Source organism: Ictidomys tridecemlineatus, chromosome 11 (assembly GCF_052094955.1).
Source record: "Ictidomys tridecemlineatus isolate mIctTri1 chromosome 11, mIctTri1.hap1, whole genome shotgun sequence".
Lineage (NCBI taxonomy): Eukaryota > Metazoa > Chordata > Mammalia > Rodentia > Sciuridae > Ictidomys > Ictidomys tridecemlineatus.
Window position 1 is genome coordinate 19,734,684 of NC_135487.1, and position 19,851 is coordinate 19,754,534.

The 19,851-nt window shown below is 38.1% G+C and overlaps 1 protein-coding gene across 2 annotated transcripts in view; it reads left to right on the forward strand.

Annotated features, from left to right (window-relative positions):
* The window catches only part of Ythdf2 (YTH N6-methyladenosine RNA binding protein F2), a 35,854-nt gene extending 21,785 nt beyond the window's left edge, over positions 1-14,069 (forward strand). For both annotated transcript variants that reach the window (XM_078025719.1, XM_078025720.1), the window contains 2 exons: positions 5,793-5,862; positions 13,215-14,069. In XM_078025719.1, coding sequence (XP_077881845.1) covers positions 5,793-5,862; positions 13,215-13,315 — 171 coding nt within the window. In that variant the 3' untranslated portion in view covers positions 13,316-14,069. The remainder of the gene's footprint in view (positions 1-5,792; positions 5,863-13,214) is intronic.
* The last annotated feature ends 5,782 nt before the right edge of the window (positions 14,070-19,851 follow it).

Here is a 19,851-nt window from a genome sequence, read left to right on the forward strand (position 1 = left end):
AACACCCTAGGGATGGAGTTCACCTTTGTTTCAGTCCCTAGTAATGGAGATAGGGTGAAGGAAATCTTCTGTACTGAATATGTACTAGATTTTTTTTGTCATTTTCTTAAACAATATAGTATATGTAACAACCATTTATACAGAATTTGCATTCTGTTGAGTAACATAAGCAATCTAGAGATAATAAAGTATTATGGAGAGGGGCTTGGGTAATGGTAGTGCTTGCCTAGCATGTGCCAGGCCTTGTGGTCAGGGGCACCATGTGTGAGTTTTTTTGTTGTTGTTGGAGGGGATTTAACCCAGAGGTGCTTAACTACTGAGCCACATCCCCAGCACCATTTTATTTTATTTTTTGGTACCAGGGGTTGAACGTGGGGGCACTCGACCCCCTGAGCCTTATCTCTAGCCCATTTTATTTTATTTTTTAAAAATATTTATTTTAGTTCTCGTCGGACACAACATCTTTGTATGTGGTGCTAAGGATTGAACCCGGGTCGCATGCATGCCAGGCGAGCGTGCTACCGCTTGAGCCACATCCCCAGCCCTAGCCCTTTTTATTTTTAACTTGAGGCAGGGTCTCCCTAAATTGCTTAGGGCTTTATTAAATTGCCAAGGCTGGCTTTGAACTAGCCCCATTTTTATTTTTAATTTTGAGATAGGAACTTGCTAATTTGCTAAAGTCTTCCTTGAACTTGAACTCCTCATGCCTCAACCTTCCTAGTCGCTGGGATTACTAGGTGTGCACCATAATACTTGACCATATGAGAGGATTGCATAGGTTGTTTACAAATACTGCACCATTTTCTATAAAGGACTTGAGCATCCTTGGATTTTGTTACATGTGGAGAGTTCTGCAACCAATCCTCCATTGATACTGGTGCCAGCTGTATTTAAGATAATTATTGGTGCTTCTTGAAGAGATAGTAGTGGGCCATCTGCAAATGCAGATTTTAGCCCTGTTATTCAGGAAAAATATGCTAATGCAACATTTTGACCCTATGTGAATTTTTTTGGTAAGGTATGGATAGCACATAGGGCATCCCCAGCACTCAAACAAAAGTTCTATCAATGAGCTACATCCAGAGCCCTTTTAATTCTTAAGTTTGAGACAGGTTTTCACTATTATTGAGGCAGATCTTCAATAACTTGTAATCCTGTCAGCCTCCAGAGTAGCTGAGATTTTGGATGTGCACCACTGCACTTGGCCCCTTAGAACTTTTATTATATAAAGATTATATTAATTGTAAATTTTGTCATAAAATATTTCCAATTATAAAAAGTAAAAAATTAAAGGGCACAACACTTGTGATAAACCACTCATTGTTTTGGTATTTTTTAAAATCTCATCTTAACCTAAACAGTTGATTATGATATAGTCTTTTTAATATATAATACTTTATATAGTATTTACCTTGCCTTTTCACTCTTTACACTTGAAGTATTTACCCCTATTTAGATATTTGTTGAGTATCAGTATAAAGGCCCTTTTCATATATCTTCATTTTCTTGTAATTATCCTGTAAAACAGGTCAAATTATGGTTCAGTGGTAGAATGTTTGCCCAGCATGCTCTGGAGTATGTGTTCAATCGCGATATCATCAAAAAAAAATTGTTTTGTCTAATTAGGAAACTGAGATAAAAAAGAATAACTTTCTCATGATTCTTTCCTAGCAAGTAGGATTGAAATTTTTTGCTCCAAAGCTGTTTGCTCTTTTGTCATGCTCCTTTACATTTACCACTTAAAATAGCTAATGGACTCAGGCATGGTGGCTATATTTGCCTGTAATCCCAGCTACTTGGGAGGCTAAAGCTGGAGAATGGCGAGTTTGATGCCAATCTGAGCAGTTTAGTGAGACCCTGTCTCTAAATAAATAATAAAGGACTGGTGATATAGCCTGGTGGTAGTGTCTCTTGGGTTGTCTCTTGGGTTTAGTCCCTAGTATCACAAAGGATAGGGTTAAAAAAAGAAAACAAACAAAACAGTGGTTCTTATCTTCTGTACCTGAAGCCAGTCTGATCTTTGTGGTCATATGAGAACATAATTAATTGAAACTTGAACCTTTATTGAAGCACTTTAATCTCCCATCACAAGATCCAAATGGAGCAAATTGGATCTACTGTTTATAACTTCCATGACCATTTGCTGAAAGTTGTAAGGGTTGTGGTTAATTACAGGCATCAAGAATTCAAATGGTCTGGATAATGTACATTGAGAGGCTATAAAATCAAATTGGAAAGTTTATTCAATTCTGTACACAAGCTGCAAGGTTACTTCCCTTTAATGGCATTGACGTCCAGACAAGTTCTTGGGTAATTCAAAGTGATATATGGCAAAAGTTGGTTTGTTTGGGGTCAGTGGACCTCAGAAAGGGGTGAGGAAGGGAGCAGGATGGACCTGGAGGAGAGCTTTGGAGTATTAATTTAAAAAAATATTAGAGATTTAAAATAACTTTTGAGCTATATGTAAAGTTTGAAAAAAAAAATATATTGGGGCTGGGGATGTGGCTCAAGCGGTAGCACCCTTGCCTGGCATGCGTGCGGCCTGGGTTTGATCCTCAGCACCACCTACAAACAAAGATGTTGTGTCTGCCAAAAACTAAAAAAATAAGTATGAAAAAAATTCCCTATCTCTCTTAAAAAAAAATACTGTCCACCTAAAACTAAAAAATAAATATTTAAAAAAAAAAAAGAAAAAATATATTGATACCAGGCTGGAGGTATAACTCACTAGTAGAACACTTCCCTAGTGTGTCTGAGGTCTTCATTCCATTCCTGACATGGAAAGAAAACAAAACAGGCCTTACATTAAGAGTTAAATAAATTACTATTTTACATTTTACCTAGTAAGCATCCTACATATTTCTTATAGGATTAGCAATTATTATTAAAGCTGGTCACCTACAGTCCTTGCTCCTCAGAAGGCTGAGGCAGGAGGATCTTTTTTTTTTGGGGGGGCAGTATTGGGGATTGAACTCGTTAGGTTCTCTACCACAGAGCTATATCCTTTTTATTATTTTGAAGCAGTGTCTCACTGAGTTGTTCAGGCTGGTCTAGAACTTTCAGACTTCCTGCCCCAACCTCCTGAGTAGCTGGGATTACAGGTATGTGCTAGAATATTTAGCTAAACATGTTAACTATTTTTAGAGTTGTCAGATGATTTTAAACTAGAAGATTTAACAGTCACTAGCCATTCTGAAATTGCTCGAACTGTGATGTTAACAGCTGATTTTTAAGCTGGGCATGGTGGTTCACACCTGTAATCCCAAGAATTTTGGAGGCTGAGGCAAGAAGAATCTTAAATTTAAGGCAAGCTTCAGCCATTTAGTGAGGCCTAAAGCAACTTAGCACCCCTGGGTTCAATTCCCAGTACTTTTAAAAAGAAAAAAAGGGGGGGGGAGGCTTTTAGCTGGGCCTGGTGGGCCTTGTGACGCATGCCTGTAATCCCAGTGGTTTGAGAGGCTAAGGCAAGAGGATTGTGAGTTCAAAGCCAGCCTCAGTGAAATCGAGGTACTGAGTGAGACCCTCTCTCTAAGTAAAATACAAAATAGGACTGGGAATGTGTATGGCTCAGTGGTTGAGTGCCCCTGAGTTCAATCTCCTGTACTAAAAAAAAAGGTTGGGGGGCTTTAAGAAGGTGGTCAGTTTTGGAATGTGGGGAGAGGACCCTTTAAGTATATTATTTATGATGGGTCCTTTTAAAAAAGATTATAGCCTGGGCATTGTGGTACACATGTAATACCAGTGATTTGGACAATGAAACAGGAGGATTGTAAAATTCGAGACCAGCCTTGGCAATTTAGACATTATCTCCAAAGGGGGAGGGGTATTAGGGATGTATCTCAGTGATTAAGTGCCTCTGGGTTCAATCCTCAGTACCACCCCCTGCCAAAAAAAAAAGTGTGGAGTGGTAGGATTGGATTGTTAGGAGGGTTAAATGTAGATGTATTTGCACATAGGTCTTTTTATGAAGGATTTGGGCATACACATGCCCCTCTACATGTTTGTTTGGATTAATCATCAGTTTCTTTTTTTTTTTTTAAGTTATAGGTAGATGCAATATCTTTATTTTGATGTGGTGCTGAGGATCGAACTCAGTGCTTCACACATGGTAGGCGAGCACTCTACCTCTGAGCCACAACCCCAGCCCAGTCATCAGTTTCTTTTACATGATATTAATAGTGCTACTGGGAATATTAGGACTGGAGAGTGCACAGAGGAAGTATGTGGCAGAGTTCACGATGTTCAGCTGAGAAGTAATTAATGAAATTATTGTGGATGGTGAGATTGAAAAAACATTTTCACGGATATGGAAAGTATACTAATGATTGCTTCATTTTTATAAATTTACCTATCAACTACAGAGTATCCTTGGGCTGGGGGTGGGTTGGGGTTTGACATACTATTAAAAACAATTGTCTAATACAGTCATAGTACAAGTCAAAGTCAGTATATCCAAACTGTTTTGAGAAATTATTTTGTTGTGAAATTAGTTTCAGTTCAAATGCAGCTCTTAGTGGAGAGCCTAGCAAACAATTTCATTTGGTTTGGAAATAAGTGTTTTCAAAACTTAGTTTTTAGTTATTCTAAAAGAAAACAAAACAAAATCCTAACTTGTCCTTTATTCTCGTTTTAGAAATTACTTGCCAGTTTTATTCAGGTACTGAATATTTTCAGCCTTTATTTCCCTTTCAGTGAAATGTATATTGGATTTGAGCTACGAATGAACAATCTTGGAAAAGAATTAGATGGTAGGGAACGTAATTAATTAATGTGTATACATCATCCTGTTGCTTCTGCTTCAGTTTCAAGAACTTAAGTCCAACTGAACGTCTGGTCTGCACCTAGAAAAACTGAGGAGGGGATGAAAGAATAGACTTTGTAACCAAAAGTATTTTTAAAAAGGAATAGGGAGCTGGGTGCAGTGACATGTGTTTGTAATCCCAGTGATTTGGGAGGCTGAGGCAGGAGGGTTGCAATTTCAAGGCCAGCCTCAACAATGTAGTGAGACCCTAAGGAACTTAGACCCAGCCATAAAATAAAAAGGACTGGGGATGTGCCTCAGTGGCTAAGCATCCCTGGGTTCAATTCTTAGTACCAATAGATAAATAGATAGGCAGGTAAATAGGACTAGAGCTGTAATTCGTTGGTAGAGCACTTTTCCCACTACCTCACATGTTGGAAATCCTGGGTTCAATCCCCAGTACTCCCCAAAAGAAAATGAAATAAATTAATATGCTTCAGTTTTACTGTCCATTTAAAGGTGGAAGGAAGTGTGGGGGTATAATTTACTGGTAGAGTGCTTGCCTAGCATGCTCAATGCCCTGGGTTCCAGCACTGCAAAGGAAAAAAGTGGAGGAAGAGGGATTGTAGGAGAAATAAGAAAGGATATTAGACTAAATAGAGGAAAACCAAATGTATAAACTTAATACATTGACATTAAAACCTTTCAAGTTTCAGTCAGGCACTGGTGAATTCCTGTAATTCTAGCTATTCTGGAGACTGCAGGAGGATTGTAAATTTGAGGCCACCCTGAGCAACTTAGCAAGACCCTGTCTCTCCGAAAAAAGAGCTTGTGATGGAACTCAATGATAGAGTGCCCCATGGGTTCAGTCCCTAGTATTTTGGTGGTGTGGGGGGGCAGCTTTCAGATTTCTATTTTTTTTAATTAGATATTTTAACATTAAGTTTATTGAACTGTAGTTTGCATGACAGCTTGCACACATTTCAAGCATACCTTTCAAAGAGTTTTGAATTTTTTTTTTAGAGAGAATTTTTTAATATTTATTTTTCAGTTTTTGGCGGACACAACATCTTTGTTTGTATGTGGTGCTGAGGATCGAACCCGGGCCGCATGCATGCCAGGCGAGTGCACTACCACTTGAGCCACATCCCCAGCCCCCAGCTTTCAGATTTCTAAGAGGTTCTTGTGTTCCTCCCTTATCTGTGACTTTGCTTTCTGCAGTTTCATTTACCTGTGCTCTTTTTTTTTTTTACTTTATTTTTTAATTTATCAACTGTGTTCTTAAAGCATTAAAAGGAAAATTCTAGAGAGAACACATTCACATAGCTTCTATTATATTGAATTATTATGATTATTTTTAGTTATTTTCATGCCTATTACTGTGCCTAATTTAGAAATCAAACTTTCTCATAGGTTTGTATATGTAGGGAAAAATACATTATATACAGGGCTCAGTACTATCATTTCAGGGATCCACTGAAGGGCTTGGAAGGTATGTACTTAGAATGAAGGGCATCAGCTTTTTATATGTATAAATTTGAAGTAACATTACCACATTGTGGTTTTTATGGTATTTTCTGTAGAGACCAAGTTTGTTTTTCTTGGTAGGAAGGCAGGGGAATGCTGAAGATTGAACCTAAGGCCTTGTGCATGCTATGCAAGCACTCTACCATTGAACCATATTCCCAGCCCTATGATCAGGCTTAAAATAAGAAGGGGCTGAGGTGGAATGAGTAGTTTGAGGAGTAGGCATTACTTGTTATTTAAGCCATAGGCACAGAGGTTGAGAGTTAAAAATGTATTTTTCTTGTTTAAATGCCCCTCCCTCTTAGGGATACTGGGGATTGAAGGATTGAACCTAGGGCCACACATTAAGCTAGGCAAGCGCTCTACAATGTCTTTAAATTTATCTTTATTTAAAGATTGGGGTGGGCATGGTGGCATATGCCTGTAATCCCAGCAAAACAGGAAGCTGAGGCAGGAGAATTTAAAGTTTGAGGCTTAGGCGAGTTGGAGAGACACTATCTCAAAAAAAAAAAAAAAGCATAAAACAAAACTGGCTGTGGATATAGTTCAGTGGTAAAGCACCCCTAGATTCAGTCTCCAGTAATCCCCCCAAAAAAATTGGGTAGAGAAATTGATCAAAGGATACATAATTACAGATAGACTGGAGGAATAAGTTTAACAGCTCTTCTGCATAGTGACTATGATGATGATACATTGTATGATATTTTTTATTTTGTGTATGATATGTTCTCTCCATGAAAAGGACAACTAGGCCCCTTGCCTAGCATGAGTGAGGCACTGGATTCCATCCCTGACACCATATAATAATAAGCAAACAAAATAAAGGTATTGTGCTCATCTACAACTAGAAAAAATTAGGGGGGAAAAAATGGACAACCATATGAGGTTGCTTAGGGCCTCCCTAAGTTGCAGGGGCTGGCTTTGAACTGGTGATCCTCCTGTCTCAGCCTCCTAAATTGCTGGGATTACAGGCGTGCACACTCATGACTGGCTTCTTAGCACTTTTTCCAGTTGTGGTGTTGTGTTTGTACATGTTTTGTTCTTTTGAGCTGGTCTGGCTTGGAGCTCGTGGTCTCAAGCAACCCTTCTGCCTCTGCTTCCCGAGTAGCTGGAACTACTTAGCATTCACTATGGCATATGGCTTCCAGTTTTATTGAGAGTTTTTTTTTTTTTTGTACCAGAAATTGAACTTGGGAGTACTCAACCACTGAGTCACATCCCCAGCCCTATTTTCTATTTTTATTTAGAGACAGGGTCTCACTGAGTTGCTTAGTGCTTCAGTGTTGCTGAACCTTGCCTTGAATCTTCCTGTCTCAGCCTACTGAGCCACTGGGATCACAGACGTGCGCCACTACTCCCAGCTTTTTTTAAATAACAGTTTTAGGAATAGGTGGACATAATAACTTTATTTTTATGTGGTGCTAAGGATTGAACCCAGTGCCTCATGTGTGTTGAGCTTGCTCTCTACCTCTGAGCCACAATCCCAGCCCGTTTTTTTTTTGTAATATACATTTTAGTTTAGAATCATTTTATTTCATGTTTCTTCAGTCTTTTAATCTTCAGTGACTTGAAGAGACATTGTCCTTAGATCAGTAAAGTGCAAAATGTCTGTTTATGTCATTGTTTTTTTTTTTTTTTTAAAGAGTGAGAGAGGAGAGAGAGAGAGAGAATTTTTAATATTTATTTTTTAGTTCTCGGCGGACACAACATCTTTGTTGGTATGTGGTGCTGAGGATCGAACCCGGGCTGCATGCATGCCAGGCGAGCGCGCTACCGCTTGAGCCACATCCCCAGCCCTATGTCATTATTAATGTTAACTTTGATCACTTGTGTATCATCCATAGAACTCTCCACTGTAGTTTTTACTATTTTTTCCTTTAATAGATGGGAAAATATTTTGAGACTGTATAAATACTTGTATCTCCTTAAAGTTTCACCCTTTTGTTTTAGCATTTATTGATAATTCTTGACTGATTCAGATAATACTGTGATAAGTGTTTACTTACATTATAGATTTAGCCAGTGGAAGGCCCCTCGAATAGGATCCTATTGATTCTTGCTCTTTTCAGTTTGCTTTTTTTAATATTGTTTTTTTAGTTGTAGATGAACACAATGTCTATATTTTATTTATTTTTATGTGGTGTCTTGCACGTGCTAGTCAAGTATTGTACAGCTGAGTTACAACCCCAGCCCCTCAATCTGCTTTTCTTAAAAATAAAAACAATATTTAAAAAAATCTTGGGGTTGGGGATGTGGCTCAAGCGGTAGCACGCTCGCCTGGCATGCGTGCGGCCCGGGTTCAATCCTTAGCACCACATACAAAGAAAGATGTTATGTCCGCCGAAAACTAAAAAATAAATATTAAAATAAAATCTTATTTCATTCTTAATATATTGTGAAAAGTTTACAGTTATTTTACTGATTCTAAATTCATTTACTTTTCAAGATGATTTGATGTGAATGCTTAACTATCCTTACATTCTTCAAGGAGATGAATGTTAATTACTTTGCTTTTTATATTTTTGCAGTACTGGGGATTGAACCTAGGGGACTATCACTGAGCTACATTCCCAGCCCCTTTTATATTTTATTTTGAGATGGTCTTTCTAAGTTGCCTAGAGTGATCTCAAATTTGTGATCCTCTTTCCTCAGCCTCCAGAGTAGCTTGGGATTATAGACATGTACCAATAAGTCTGTCTTGAGACTAAGTATTTTAAATGCTGTTATTAAAAGCATACTGGTGAACTTAATGTATTTCTTAGGACTTGGTAAGACAGTATTATAAAGTTTTAGGTTTTCTAATTTAGCATTAAAATTTGGGGCAAATTTAATCTATATTTTTGAGATTGAATTAAGAAGGCACAATTTCGGGACCGGGGTTGTGGCTCAGTGGTAGAGTGCTTGCCTTGCATGTGTGAGGCACTGAGTTCAAACCTCAGCACCACATTAAAAAAAAAAAATAAAGGTACCAAAAAGAATGAAGAAGAAAGACCCAATAAAAAATAATAAAAAGGGCACAATTTCAAGGTGTGTGTATGGATGGGGGGGCAGTGCTGAGAATTGAACTCGGCCTTACATGCTATAGGTAAGTACTCTGCCACTGAGTCACTGCTCTGAATTTTGTTTTTCATTATTCTGGGGATCAAACCCAGGGCCTCATGCATGCCAGGCAAATGTTTTACCACTGAGCCACACCCCCAGCACAAGGCACAATTTTCTTTAACAATAAAATCTTCTGCTAAACTTAAAAGTAGTTAGTGAGGTTTTCTTGTAGACCAGGTTTTTGCTTTCTAGGAGGCTTTTTTGTGGTGCCAAGGATTGAATTTATGACTTTATACATGGTAGGCAAGTGGTAGGTACCACTGAACTAAACTCTTGGCCCCTTCCTGGGAGTTTTTGATGTAGTTGTGGCTACCTCCCAAGAAACATGGCAGTGCAATTTCAGTTTCAGTTGGGGGTGCAGATTTAGGAGGATGTTGAAAGCTGCAGTGTTTAAAGAAGTCTCAAAAGAAGGGAAAAGAGAGATTGAAACTTTACCTTGAAGAACATAAGGAGAGAAGCAAGACAGTCTTTGCTTAAAGAAAATAAAAGCAGTAAGAATTGAGGAATTGTCAGGTGTTCCATGCCTGCAATCTCAGCTACTCTGGAAGCTGAGGCAGGAGAATCATAGATTCAAGGCTAGGGCACTTTCCTATCATGTTCAAGGCTTTGGGGTCAATCTGCAGTATCACCACATTTTTAAAAAATATATATTTTTTAGTTGTAGTTGGCCACAATAGCTTTATTTTTATTTTTTTGTGGTTCTGAGGATTGAACCCAGGATGTCGCACATGCTAGGTGAGTGCTCTACCACTGAGCCATAACCATTATGGCCATTATCACCACATTTTTAAAAAGCAATAGGAATGAGCTGGATGTGATGGCACATGCCAGTAAACCCTGGAGGCTGAGGCAGGAGGATTGCAAGTTCAGAGCCAGCCTCAGCAATTTAGTAAGGCCCTAAGCTAAGCTTAGTGAGACCCTGTCTCAAAAAATAAAAAGGGCTTGGGATGTGGCTCAGTGGTTAAGAGTACCCGGGGTTCAATTCCTAGTCCCCCAAAATAAAATATAATGATGTGACTTAATGAAGAAACATACTTGAAGCCTAAGGTGTATAGATGTTGGCAGTAATAGAAGAGGCTAGGTAAGTGGTAGGTCTTTGTAGTTTATGAAAGATAAAACTAGGTAGATGAATTTGGTTTTTTTTTCTTTTTGCAAAAAAAATCACATTTCTTATTAGTCAGTGCAAAGAGAATGTATTTTTTTTCTTTTTTTTTTTATTGTTGGTTGTTCAAAACATTACATAGTTCTTGATATATCATATTTCACACTTTGATTCAAGTGGGTTATGAACTCCCAGGATAGATGAATTTTATTTTAAGTAAAGTGCTGTTGAAAGTTTGACCAACTCCAAAGATTGTTTTATAACAGATTTTCCTATTATAAATAATATATCCTTTATTGAAACTTGGGGAATATATGGGAAGGAAAGGGGAAAAAATGAATACTCCTGCCCAGGAACATCAAAACTTTTCAATTCTTTTAGGTGGGACTGAATTAATTTTCTTATTTGAATGATAATTGATTCCCACAGACTGGAGAATATGAGTGAATTATTAATATTTTCAAAGCAATTTCTTTAAAAAATAATATCCCGGATCTTGGTTTCTCTGAAATCTGGTTATGTGAAGTGTGGGACATCACAGAAACATAACTTATTTTTCTGAATAAGCAATTTGCTTTTTCCCCCCTTTTAACATTCATAGAATAAGAGTAGTAGTCAGTTCATTACAGATTCATTCTTTGTTAATTTTTGTGTAAATATTTGTAATAATGATGTAGAAAGATCATGGATTTGGTAGCCTTGTTGTCCTGGTTATGGATTTTGGTTCCTTTTTGTCCGTGGGCAAGTAATTTCTTTGAGTTTTAGATTTTCTTGTCTCTGAAATAAAAAATAAGCAGGGTGTGGTGGCACAGGCCTGTAATCCCAAGGATTTGGAAGAGTGAGGCAGGAAGATTACAAGATTGAGATCAGCCCCGTCAATTTTAGCAAGACCCTTCCTCTCTCAAAAAAATGAAAAGTGGGCTGCAGTTGTGGCTCAGTGGTAGAGCGCTTGCCTAGCATATGTGAAGCACTGGCTTTGATCCTCAGCACCACTAAAGGTATTGCGTTCATCTACAACCGTGCCCTCTCCCCCCACAAAAAAATAGGTAAAAGTGTTAGGTTTGTTGGTCTACACACCACCTGGCAACCCAGGAGACTAAGGATGGAGGATTGCAAATTCAAGGCCAGCTTTAATGACTTAGCGAGGCCCTAAGCAATTTAGTGAGATCCTGCCTCAAAATAAAATGTAAAAAACAGCTGGTGTTGTGGTTTAGCGGTTGAATACCCCTGGGTTAAATTCCTAGTACCAAAACAACAAAAAAAAAAAAAGGAAAGGACTGGGGATATAGCTTAGCGGTAAGGTACTCCTGGGTTTATTCCCTAGCATTGCTCCTGCACACGCTAAAAATAAACAGGAAAAATAACAGTCCAAGTAGGGTCATTATGAAGATTGCTGTAATATATATGTACAGTGCCTAGATCTTGGAAACTTAAGTGATAGTATGATTTTTACCAAAAAAGAATAGCAACTGACAGTCAAATCATAGTTACCTGTGGGTAAATGGGAGCAAATGTATAAATTAAGGTCTGTGAACTCCTATTTTCCGCTTGTGGGCTTTTTTTCCCAATTCATTTTTGTTTTTGTTATTGTTGTTGTAGATGGATATAATAACTTTATTTTTTTTTAACCCTGTTCCTCACACATGCTAGGCAAGTGCTCTACCACTGAACTACAATCCCAGCCCCATTCATTTTTTAAAAAGTGTATTGTGATGTAATGTGTATAATAGATGGCTTTTAGATGAAATTTATGAAGGACTCATACTCTGAGTAATAAAATAAACCTTTAGTTTTTTTTTTTTCAAGGAAAACGCAAATATAATAGTTTTTAAAAAACCCATCCCTAAGTGAATTTATTTAAGCTCTCCCTGGGGGAATGAGGGTGGTTTTCTTGTCCTACCATGGAGTTAGATCTTTCTATAGTCTGTTCATCAATGTTTCACAACCCTGTGAGGTATTTATCTTTACATTTTATAGAAAAGAAATTTGTAGTTCATGAATATGTTCAGATCCCTGGGATTAGTGTAGGATTTCCATGTAGGTTGATCTGACTCTAGTACGCATAGAATTTTGTGTGTCCTATGAATGGTGCTTCCCTTTTCAGACCACTGATGTATGTTTGAAGTTACTTCCATTAGGATGAAGTTACATTAGAATGAAGTTAGGCTAATAATTAGCCTAAAATAAGTATAATAATAAAGTGAATCTGTTTAGTCATAAAATAGGACTTTAACGGGCTGGGGTTTTGGCTCAGTGGTAGAGAGCTCGCCTAGTGTGTGCGAGGCCCTGGGTTCAATCCTCGGCACCACATAAAAATAAATAAGTAAAATAAAGGTATTGTGTCCAACAACAACAAAAGAGTTTTTAAAAAATGGACTTTAAAGTCTAAGAAAAGTAATTTTCATTAATTGGGATGCTTGGGTGTTGCTATCTGTTTAAAATCGAAGAAATATAAGTCAGTTTGCTGGATGTGGTAACACATGCCTGTAATCCCAGCATCTCTGGAGGCTGAGGCAGGAGGATCACAAATTCAAGGACAGCCTAGGCAACTTCGGGAGACCCTGTCTCAAAAAGGGTTGGGGATGTGGCTCAGTGGTTTAAGTGCCCTGGGTTCAATTCTTTGTACAGAAAAGAAATAAAAGCCAGTTTATTTGTGGAAATATTCTATTTAGCATAAATAACTTAAACTTTAAAGTATGTTCAGATAAGTTTTAACTAATCATTTCATTCTTTTCTTCATAGGAACGTCAAGGTCGTGGAAAATAGAAAGCAGTTCTGAACAGACTGCAGCAACGGTTGCATCTGCATATCCTAAGAGGAAAATTGACCTTCAAGAGAATTAGGACTTTTTTCTTAATTTCATTGACTTCAGAGACGATTGCAGACTTGCAGTTTAAGTATTGGAATTTCACAAAAGACATAGGACTTAACTGGAAAATGAAAAAAAAAAAAAAAGAAAAAAAAGAAAAAAGTAAACAAAAAATTCCTCTAGGTAGTTTAGGTGAAAAATGTCCCTTTTATTTTGGCTTCGGTTGTGATTTCAGAGCATAATGCTTTGGTTTTTTTTGTCTTTTACTATGTTTTTCGGATTTTTAAGTCCGTAAGTGCATACAGTTTTCTCTAATTTTTAAACCCTTTCCTCCTCCCATTTTGACATTTGCACTTGGAGAACACTTGAGTTGCAAAGGTTGGGTGTCCACCCCAGAAAGTGGGAATTTGATTTTTCCCTTCCGAACTGGAAGAACATTTTTTATGAAGAATTTTTGTCTAGGAGAAATTTAACAGTGTTACCCAAGGTTGTGTCTTTAAGGGTGGTTCATTTTCTCTGACCCTTTGTTACTCAAAGTAAAGTACTAGGAGTCCTAAGAAATGTTCTGTTCTTGTACATTATACTGATTAAGTCAGGATTAATTTGATTTCAAAGCTAAGAACAGTGGTAAAAACTCGTTTTCAGAAATGCATTTTGGAAGAGAAAAATATTGTAAAACGTGTAGTGAATGTTTCTTCAGTTTCTTGTTCAGCCAATGAGGAAAGGGCATTGCCTTTCTTTTTACCATTAATCACTTCTCAATAAACGTGAGATCCTGTTGAGCATCACTTTTAGTACCATTTAGTATTATTTGAATCTGCTATATGTTGTGAAAGATTTAGAGTATAAGGAGTTCTAAGAGGCAAGATAGCAACTAATTTAGAAAGTTTGTGTTGAGAGGAAATAGTTCAGGTTTGCTTTGTACCTAGGGCTATATAACCATGACCCCTGCAAAGCATGGTGGGTCAATATTCATAATGCTTTATTTCTGGATACTTTCCAGAGAAGATAGAGCCACTGGTAAATCATTCATTCAACAGATACCTGTGTTTATTAGGTGCCAGGCACTACTAACTCCACAAAACTCTGGCCAGTGATAGTAGGGGAGGTGGTAGCACCCAGTATCCAAGGATATAAGTGTTTAATCTAAAATATGGGTTATTGCTTGGTGGTGCATGCCTGTAATTGCAGTAACTTGGGATTCTGAGGAGGAGGGTCACAAGTTCGAGTTTGAGTCAGTCTTAGTGACTTATGGAGACATTTCTTGAAAGGGCTAGGGATGTAGCTGAGTGGTAAAGTGCCCCTGAGTTAATCCCCAGTACTTAAATAAATGAATGAATAAATAGGACTGGGGATATAACTTAGTGGTAGAGCATCTCTGGGGGCAAAAGAAAACCAAAGTATGTTTTATTTAGACAGTATTCCACATGGATTCGTGTCCTAAGAAAATGAAATTCCAGTGAACCCAAGTCTTTGGAGTGACTTATAACCATACAACACTTAATTCATTCTTGTTTTTTCACCTAGATTTGAAGGGCTTCTGTGCCTTAAAGATTTTTAGCTCTTAATATGCCCCAATTCAGGGGTTGGGAATGTGGCTGAAGAGGAGAGCACTTGCTGGCATATCTGAACCCTGGGTTAGATCCCCAACACCAAAAAAAAAAAAAAAAAAAAAAAAAGTTGGAGAGGTAGTTTGTTTAAAAACATCTGTACTAAGAGAACTCTGAAAATGGGTCTTAATACTTGTCAACACTTTACCCTTAAGTGACTCACTTATCCTCTTCTACATAGCCCAGGCTGCTAAGTCAAGGGTGCAAATGAAGTAAGTCAATGCTGATTTCTAATTAACATTGTAGTTAACACTTAGCAGGCAACAACTTTTTATATCAGGGACACAGTATAATATTCTGGATATTCCTGTCAAGCTTTTTGAAGTAACATTTCTCCCCGCCCCAAAATTACGGAAATCCTTGTGGTTTTTCATTAGTTTGAATTTGCCAGATTTCCCAGTAAGAAATGGACTGGGTGTGTGCTGCATGCTTATAATCCCAGTGACTGGGGAGGAGGCTGAGGCAGGGGGATCACAGATTTGATATCAGTGTCAGCAACTCAGCAAGGCACTATCTTGAAATAAAGGGCTGAGGGTATAGCTTAGTGGTAAGCCCCTGACCAAGTCCCTGGGTATGTTGAATCCTCAGAATGGGGCGGTAGAGGGGAGAGCAACACTCACTATTTCCACTTTTAGCCTTAACTTGTGGAACTTCTACAGGGTTCCCTTGGGCTTGTTTAGTATTTTGCTTTCAAGCAGGAAAATAATCCAGAGAAAAGCAAATTTAAAAGCAATTTTACTTAGATTTTCCTATGTTGAATTCAAGTTGGATATATATATTCAAGACTTTTTTCTTTCTTTTTTTTTTTTGGTAATTTGATATGTTAAAAAGTTCAGTAGTTGCTTCCCAGTCTTTGTTTTCATATTACATATAGAAAATACTCATGGCTTTGGGAATAGATGGAAAGGAACTATACCTCCTAACAAAATCACTCATTTCACCCTCCCGAGTGTGAGGGGTTCAGGATCGTGTACTTATGTATTAAAAAGAACCCAAAAGCCACATTGACTTTTCCTTTTCTATTTTTGTAGTGTAAGGAAATTAGACTGTTGACTCTTGGGAGGTTGATTTCAAAGTTGGTTTAGTGAAGGCTCCAAAATGCAGTTGAACTGGTTGTTTACTGAAGACTTGCCACTGGGAATTTTTAACTTTTGACTATATTCTTAAGGCTTTGTTCAGAATTTGCTGCTTTTTGTGAATTTTGTAACGCTGAAGATAGCTGTTAAAGATGAGGGGGAAATTGAATCTTATACCATCAGTGTCAAAAATTCAAAGATTTTTAAGACTTCTAATATGAACAAAATACATAAATTTTATATGTGCTCAATTTTATTTTAACTATATTTGATTGGCTCTGTCTTCTCCCAATATGTTCCATTTAAAAAAAAAAACTTACTTTGAAATAATCAGATTTTTTTGGGAGAAACGTGGGAAGTTCTCATGGGAAAAATAATATGGGAAGTTCTTCACTAAGCTTCCCAAGTGTCAACATCCTTATAACCATAGTAAAATCATCAAAACCAGTACTACTAAATGATCTACAGATCTTACTTGAATTGTGCCAGTTGTCACACTAACCTCCACCCCCCTTTCCTGGTTCTGCATGCAGTCCAATCTAGGATTCCACATTGCATTTAGTTGTCTTTAGTCTCCTATAGCCCATGACAATTCTTTAGTCTTCATACTTGGAGAATACTAGCCAGTTAGTTATCTTATAAAATGCCCTCCAAACTATATTTACCTTATGATTTCTTGTTATTAGATTGAGGTGGTTATTTTACAAAAGTACTGTGCCCTTTTCAGTGAATTATATCAGATTACGTGAACTATTACTGATAACTGCAATCACTTCATTAAAGTGATGTCTGCCAGATTTCTCTGCTGTAAAGTTATTAATTTTCCCTTTGTAATTAATAAGTAACTTGGGATATACTTTGAAACTCAATTCTTTGACCAACTAATTCTGGCATCTATGAATTGCTACTGCCTGCAACAAATATTACTGTAGTGTTTGCCTAATTCAATAGTTCTATTCCTTTTGCATTTATCAATTAGAATTCTGTAAGGAGGATGTCACTCATCAATTTTTTTCAGTGATATCACTATGGAATTATGTCAGTGCTATCATTTGTTGCTCAGATTATCCCAGCTTTAACCATGAGAGCATTTTCAAGTTGACCCATGGCTTCTTTTCTTCCTTGCTAGGGATCCAAACGCAGGGCTTTGGGCATTACATTTTTGGAACTCCTTCTTTGTAGTACTGTAGGATGTTTCAGGCTAGTTTTGCATTTCCCCTGCCTAACCCTATTTTCCCAAGCAACTCTGGTTCCTTTTTTTTTTTTGGAGAATATTTAAAATCCATCCATTGCTTTTTTTTTTTTTTTTTTAATCTTCAAATTGCAGTATCTTGTTAAGGTTGAGTTTTGGGTGGTGGTTTGCAGTGCTGGGAGCTGAACCCAGTGCCCTGTTCATGTTAAGCAAGTACTCTTCCACCGGATGTCATCATCCCTTGCCCTGATTTTCTTTTGAAACAGGGTCTCACCAATTATCCCAGAATGCCTTAAAATTTTATGGTCCTTTTGCCTCATTTTCCCCAGTAGCTGGTGGGATTACTAGAATTATAGGCTTGTGCCACTGTGACCTATAAGTTTTTAAAGTGTGTAAATGGAGGATTGGCTTAATAAAAATACTAAATCACTTCATTTTATCCCTTAAATAGCACTATATATGAAAATATCTGGAGTTAAGTCTTTTACTTGGCCTAATATTTAACCTACAACGGGGCTCAGTGTACATGGGTTCGTTTGCATCCTGCTCTGACTTACACCTTTATCCTGAGGTCCCAAACGTTGGAAGTCCTCTCATTAGAGGTGCAGGGCTTAAAACTGTCAGAAAACAGTCTTTCTGCATTGGGAAGCAGTGCCACTGTTGCTTGTCACTAGTGGTTTCTGAGCAGCTAGTAAAACTTACCCCTTTATTTGGAAATGTAATCTGCATTACAAAACTGCTGGGTTTGCAAGTGGGAAGCCTGTGGCTGCAGAATTAAGCATCCTCAGCGAGGCAAAGTGAATTGGAGAAGGTTCCACGCTCTTGAGGCCAGTGGGTCCTAGTGTCCGGGATCCTCTGGAGCTCCGCCTGAGGCCTTGCTTGGCAACTGGATGGCCTGTGCACGACACCGCTGTTAGAAGAGAACAAACCTCTCCCTGCTTTCTCCTGGTTCGGTCCATATTCCCCTGCTGTTGCTGCATTCTCTCTCTGGCTCTTTTGCCATTGCTTTTGCAAAAGCCTCCTCCTCCCTGCCCCCTCACCTCTCACCTCCTCAGGTGAGCTGTGGGTTGCGCAAAAAACTGGCTGTTGGGATTTTGCACCACTCTGCCAGCAGGTTACTCTGGTTCATTGCTTTCTTCAGCCCTTTCAATAATGCTCACATGAGACTTGGCTAAAGATTGGAAAGCTGTTAGCACCACCTGCTGGCCATAGAGGCTGTTTATGTCCAGCACAAGGAAAAAATTGAGTTCCCCTTTAAGGGGCAGCATCCTGAGGAAGCTATTTATTGCACTGTCCAGTTTAACATTTCTCTTTTATCTTCTCTTTGGCCATTCAGTCTGAATTTTCTAAGCTCCTGTGCTAATGATGGCCACTGGGGGAAAGAAAGAAAAAGATTGTAGAGTCCAGTTTGAACACACAGTTTGAATTTGTGGGAGTTATGCATAGTACTGTAAGACCAAGAGGGGCATCCACCCAGACTATCCTTTTTTTTAATTGGGTTTTTCTTCATGGCTCCTCCCCACCCCTACCCTCCTTCACAGCTTCAGTTTCCACTCACAGGCACTGTTTTATCCTTAAGGAACTGTGTACGGTGCTGTGCAAATCTATGCATATATATCTTCATTGGAAAAAGGAAATGACTTCTTAAGCCACTTGTGTTTTTTACAGGGGTTTAAATTAACTAGCAATGCTTTTTAAATAGAAGTTCAAGTTTTTTAAAAAGCACATACTTTGGTGTAAGTTTCATTATCCTTTTAAACGTTAAAAACCTTTTGCTTTATTACACATAAGGTCAGTGTGCACAGCATGTGTATGTGTTTTTAATTTATACATACAATATTATTTTACAAAAATGGAATAACACCAAGCTATGTGCAGGACAACCCTCATCCCCTGCAACACTTTTTAGTTATGATTCCATTAGTTTTCTGTTCTGGCCCACCATTGAAGGACCTAGAGCTTTCCTGACAATGTAATATAGATAACCTTTTGGGATCCTGGGGTAAATGAAGCCCTTAGGGCCTGGGGCTCCCTCAGTCATCAAAAGCAATTTGGCAGATGCATATCCTTTTAAATCTTGCTTCCAACCTTGCTCTGGAGCATTAGAATCCAAACTTTTCAGGATTTTTGCTTCCCTGAAGCCTCTCAGTCTAAAGAGTTAGGCACTTAGGTATTAGAGGAATGTTATTTGAGATTTGAGACATTTTGATGCAGAAGTATGGGACATGTCGGGGGGTGTGTGGTTGAGGAGTAAGCTGACCAGGATTGGATAGGGTTGGGGGCTAGTCCATGCCAGGCACAGTTCTATGCATAGACTATGGCAATGGGACTTGCCTTCAATGGGACTTCAATTCTGGTGAACAGATAAAATATTTATCATGAGAATAAATACTATATTGAAAGTAACAAAGTATGAGGAAGGGAAAGCCATGTTACCAAAAGCCCAGAGAGGTGAAGACAAGTTGGGTAAGGTCTTGAAGAAAGCACCCATTTTTGGGAAAAGCATATTTCATTTTCCCTCACTGGTATATATCCTTACCTAGCTGAAGTTTCATGTTCCATCATAATTCCACTTTACCCTCAACTCCTTGACCCTTTTTAAATTTTCCTTTATTTATTTATTTATTTTTAATATGCTGAGCATTGAACCCAGTGCCTCACTCATGCAAAGCAAGTGCTCAATCACTGAGCT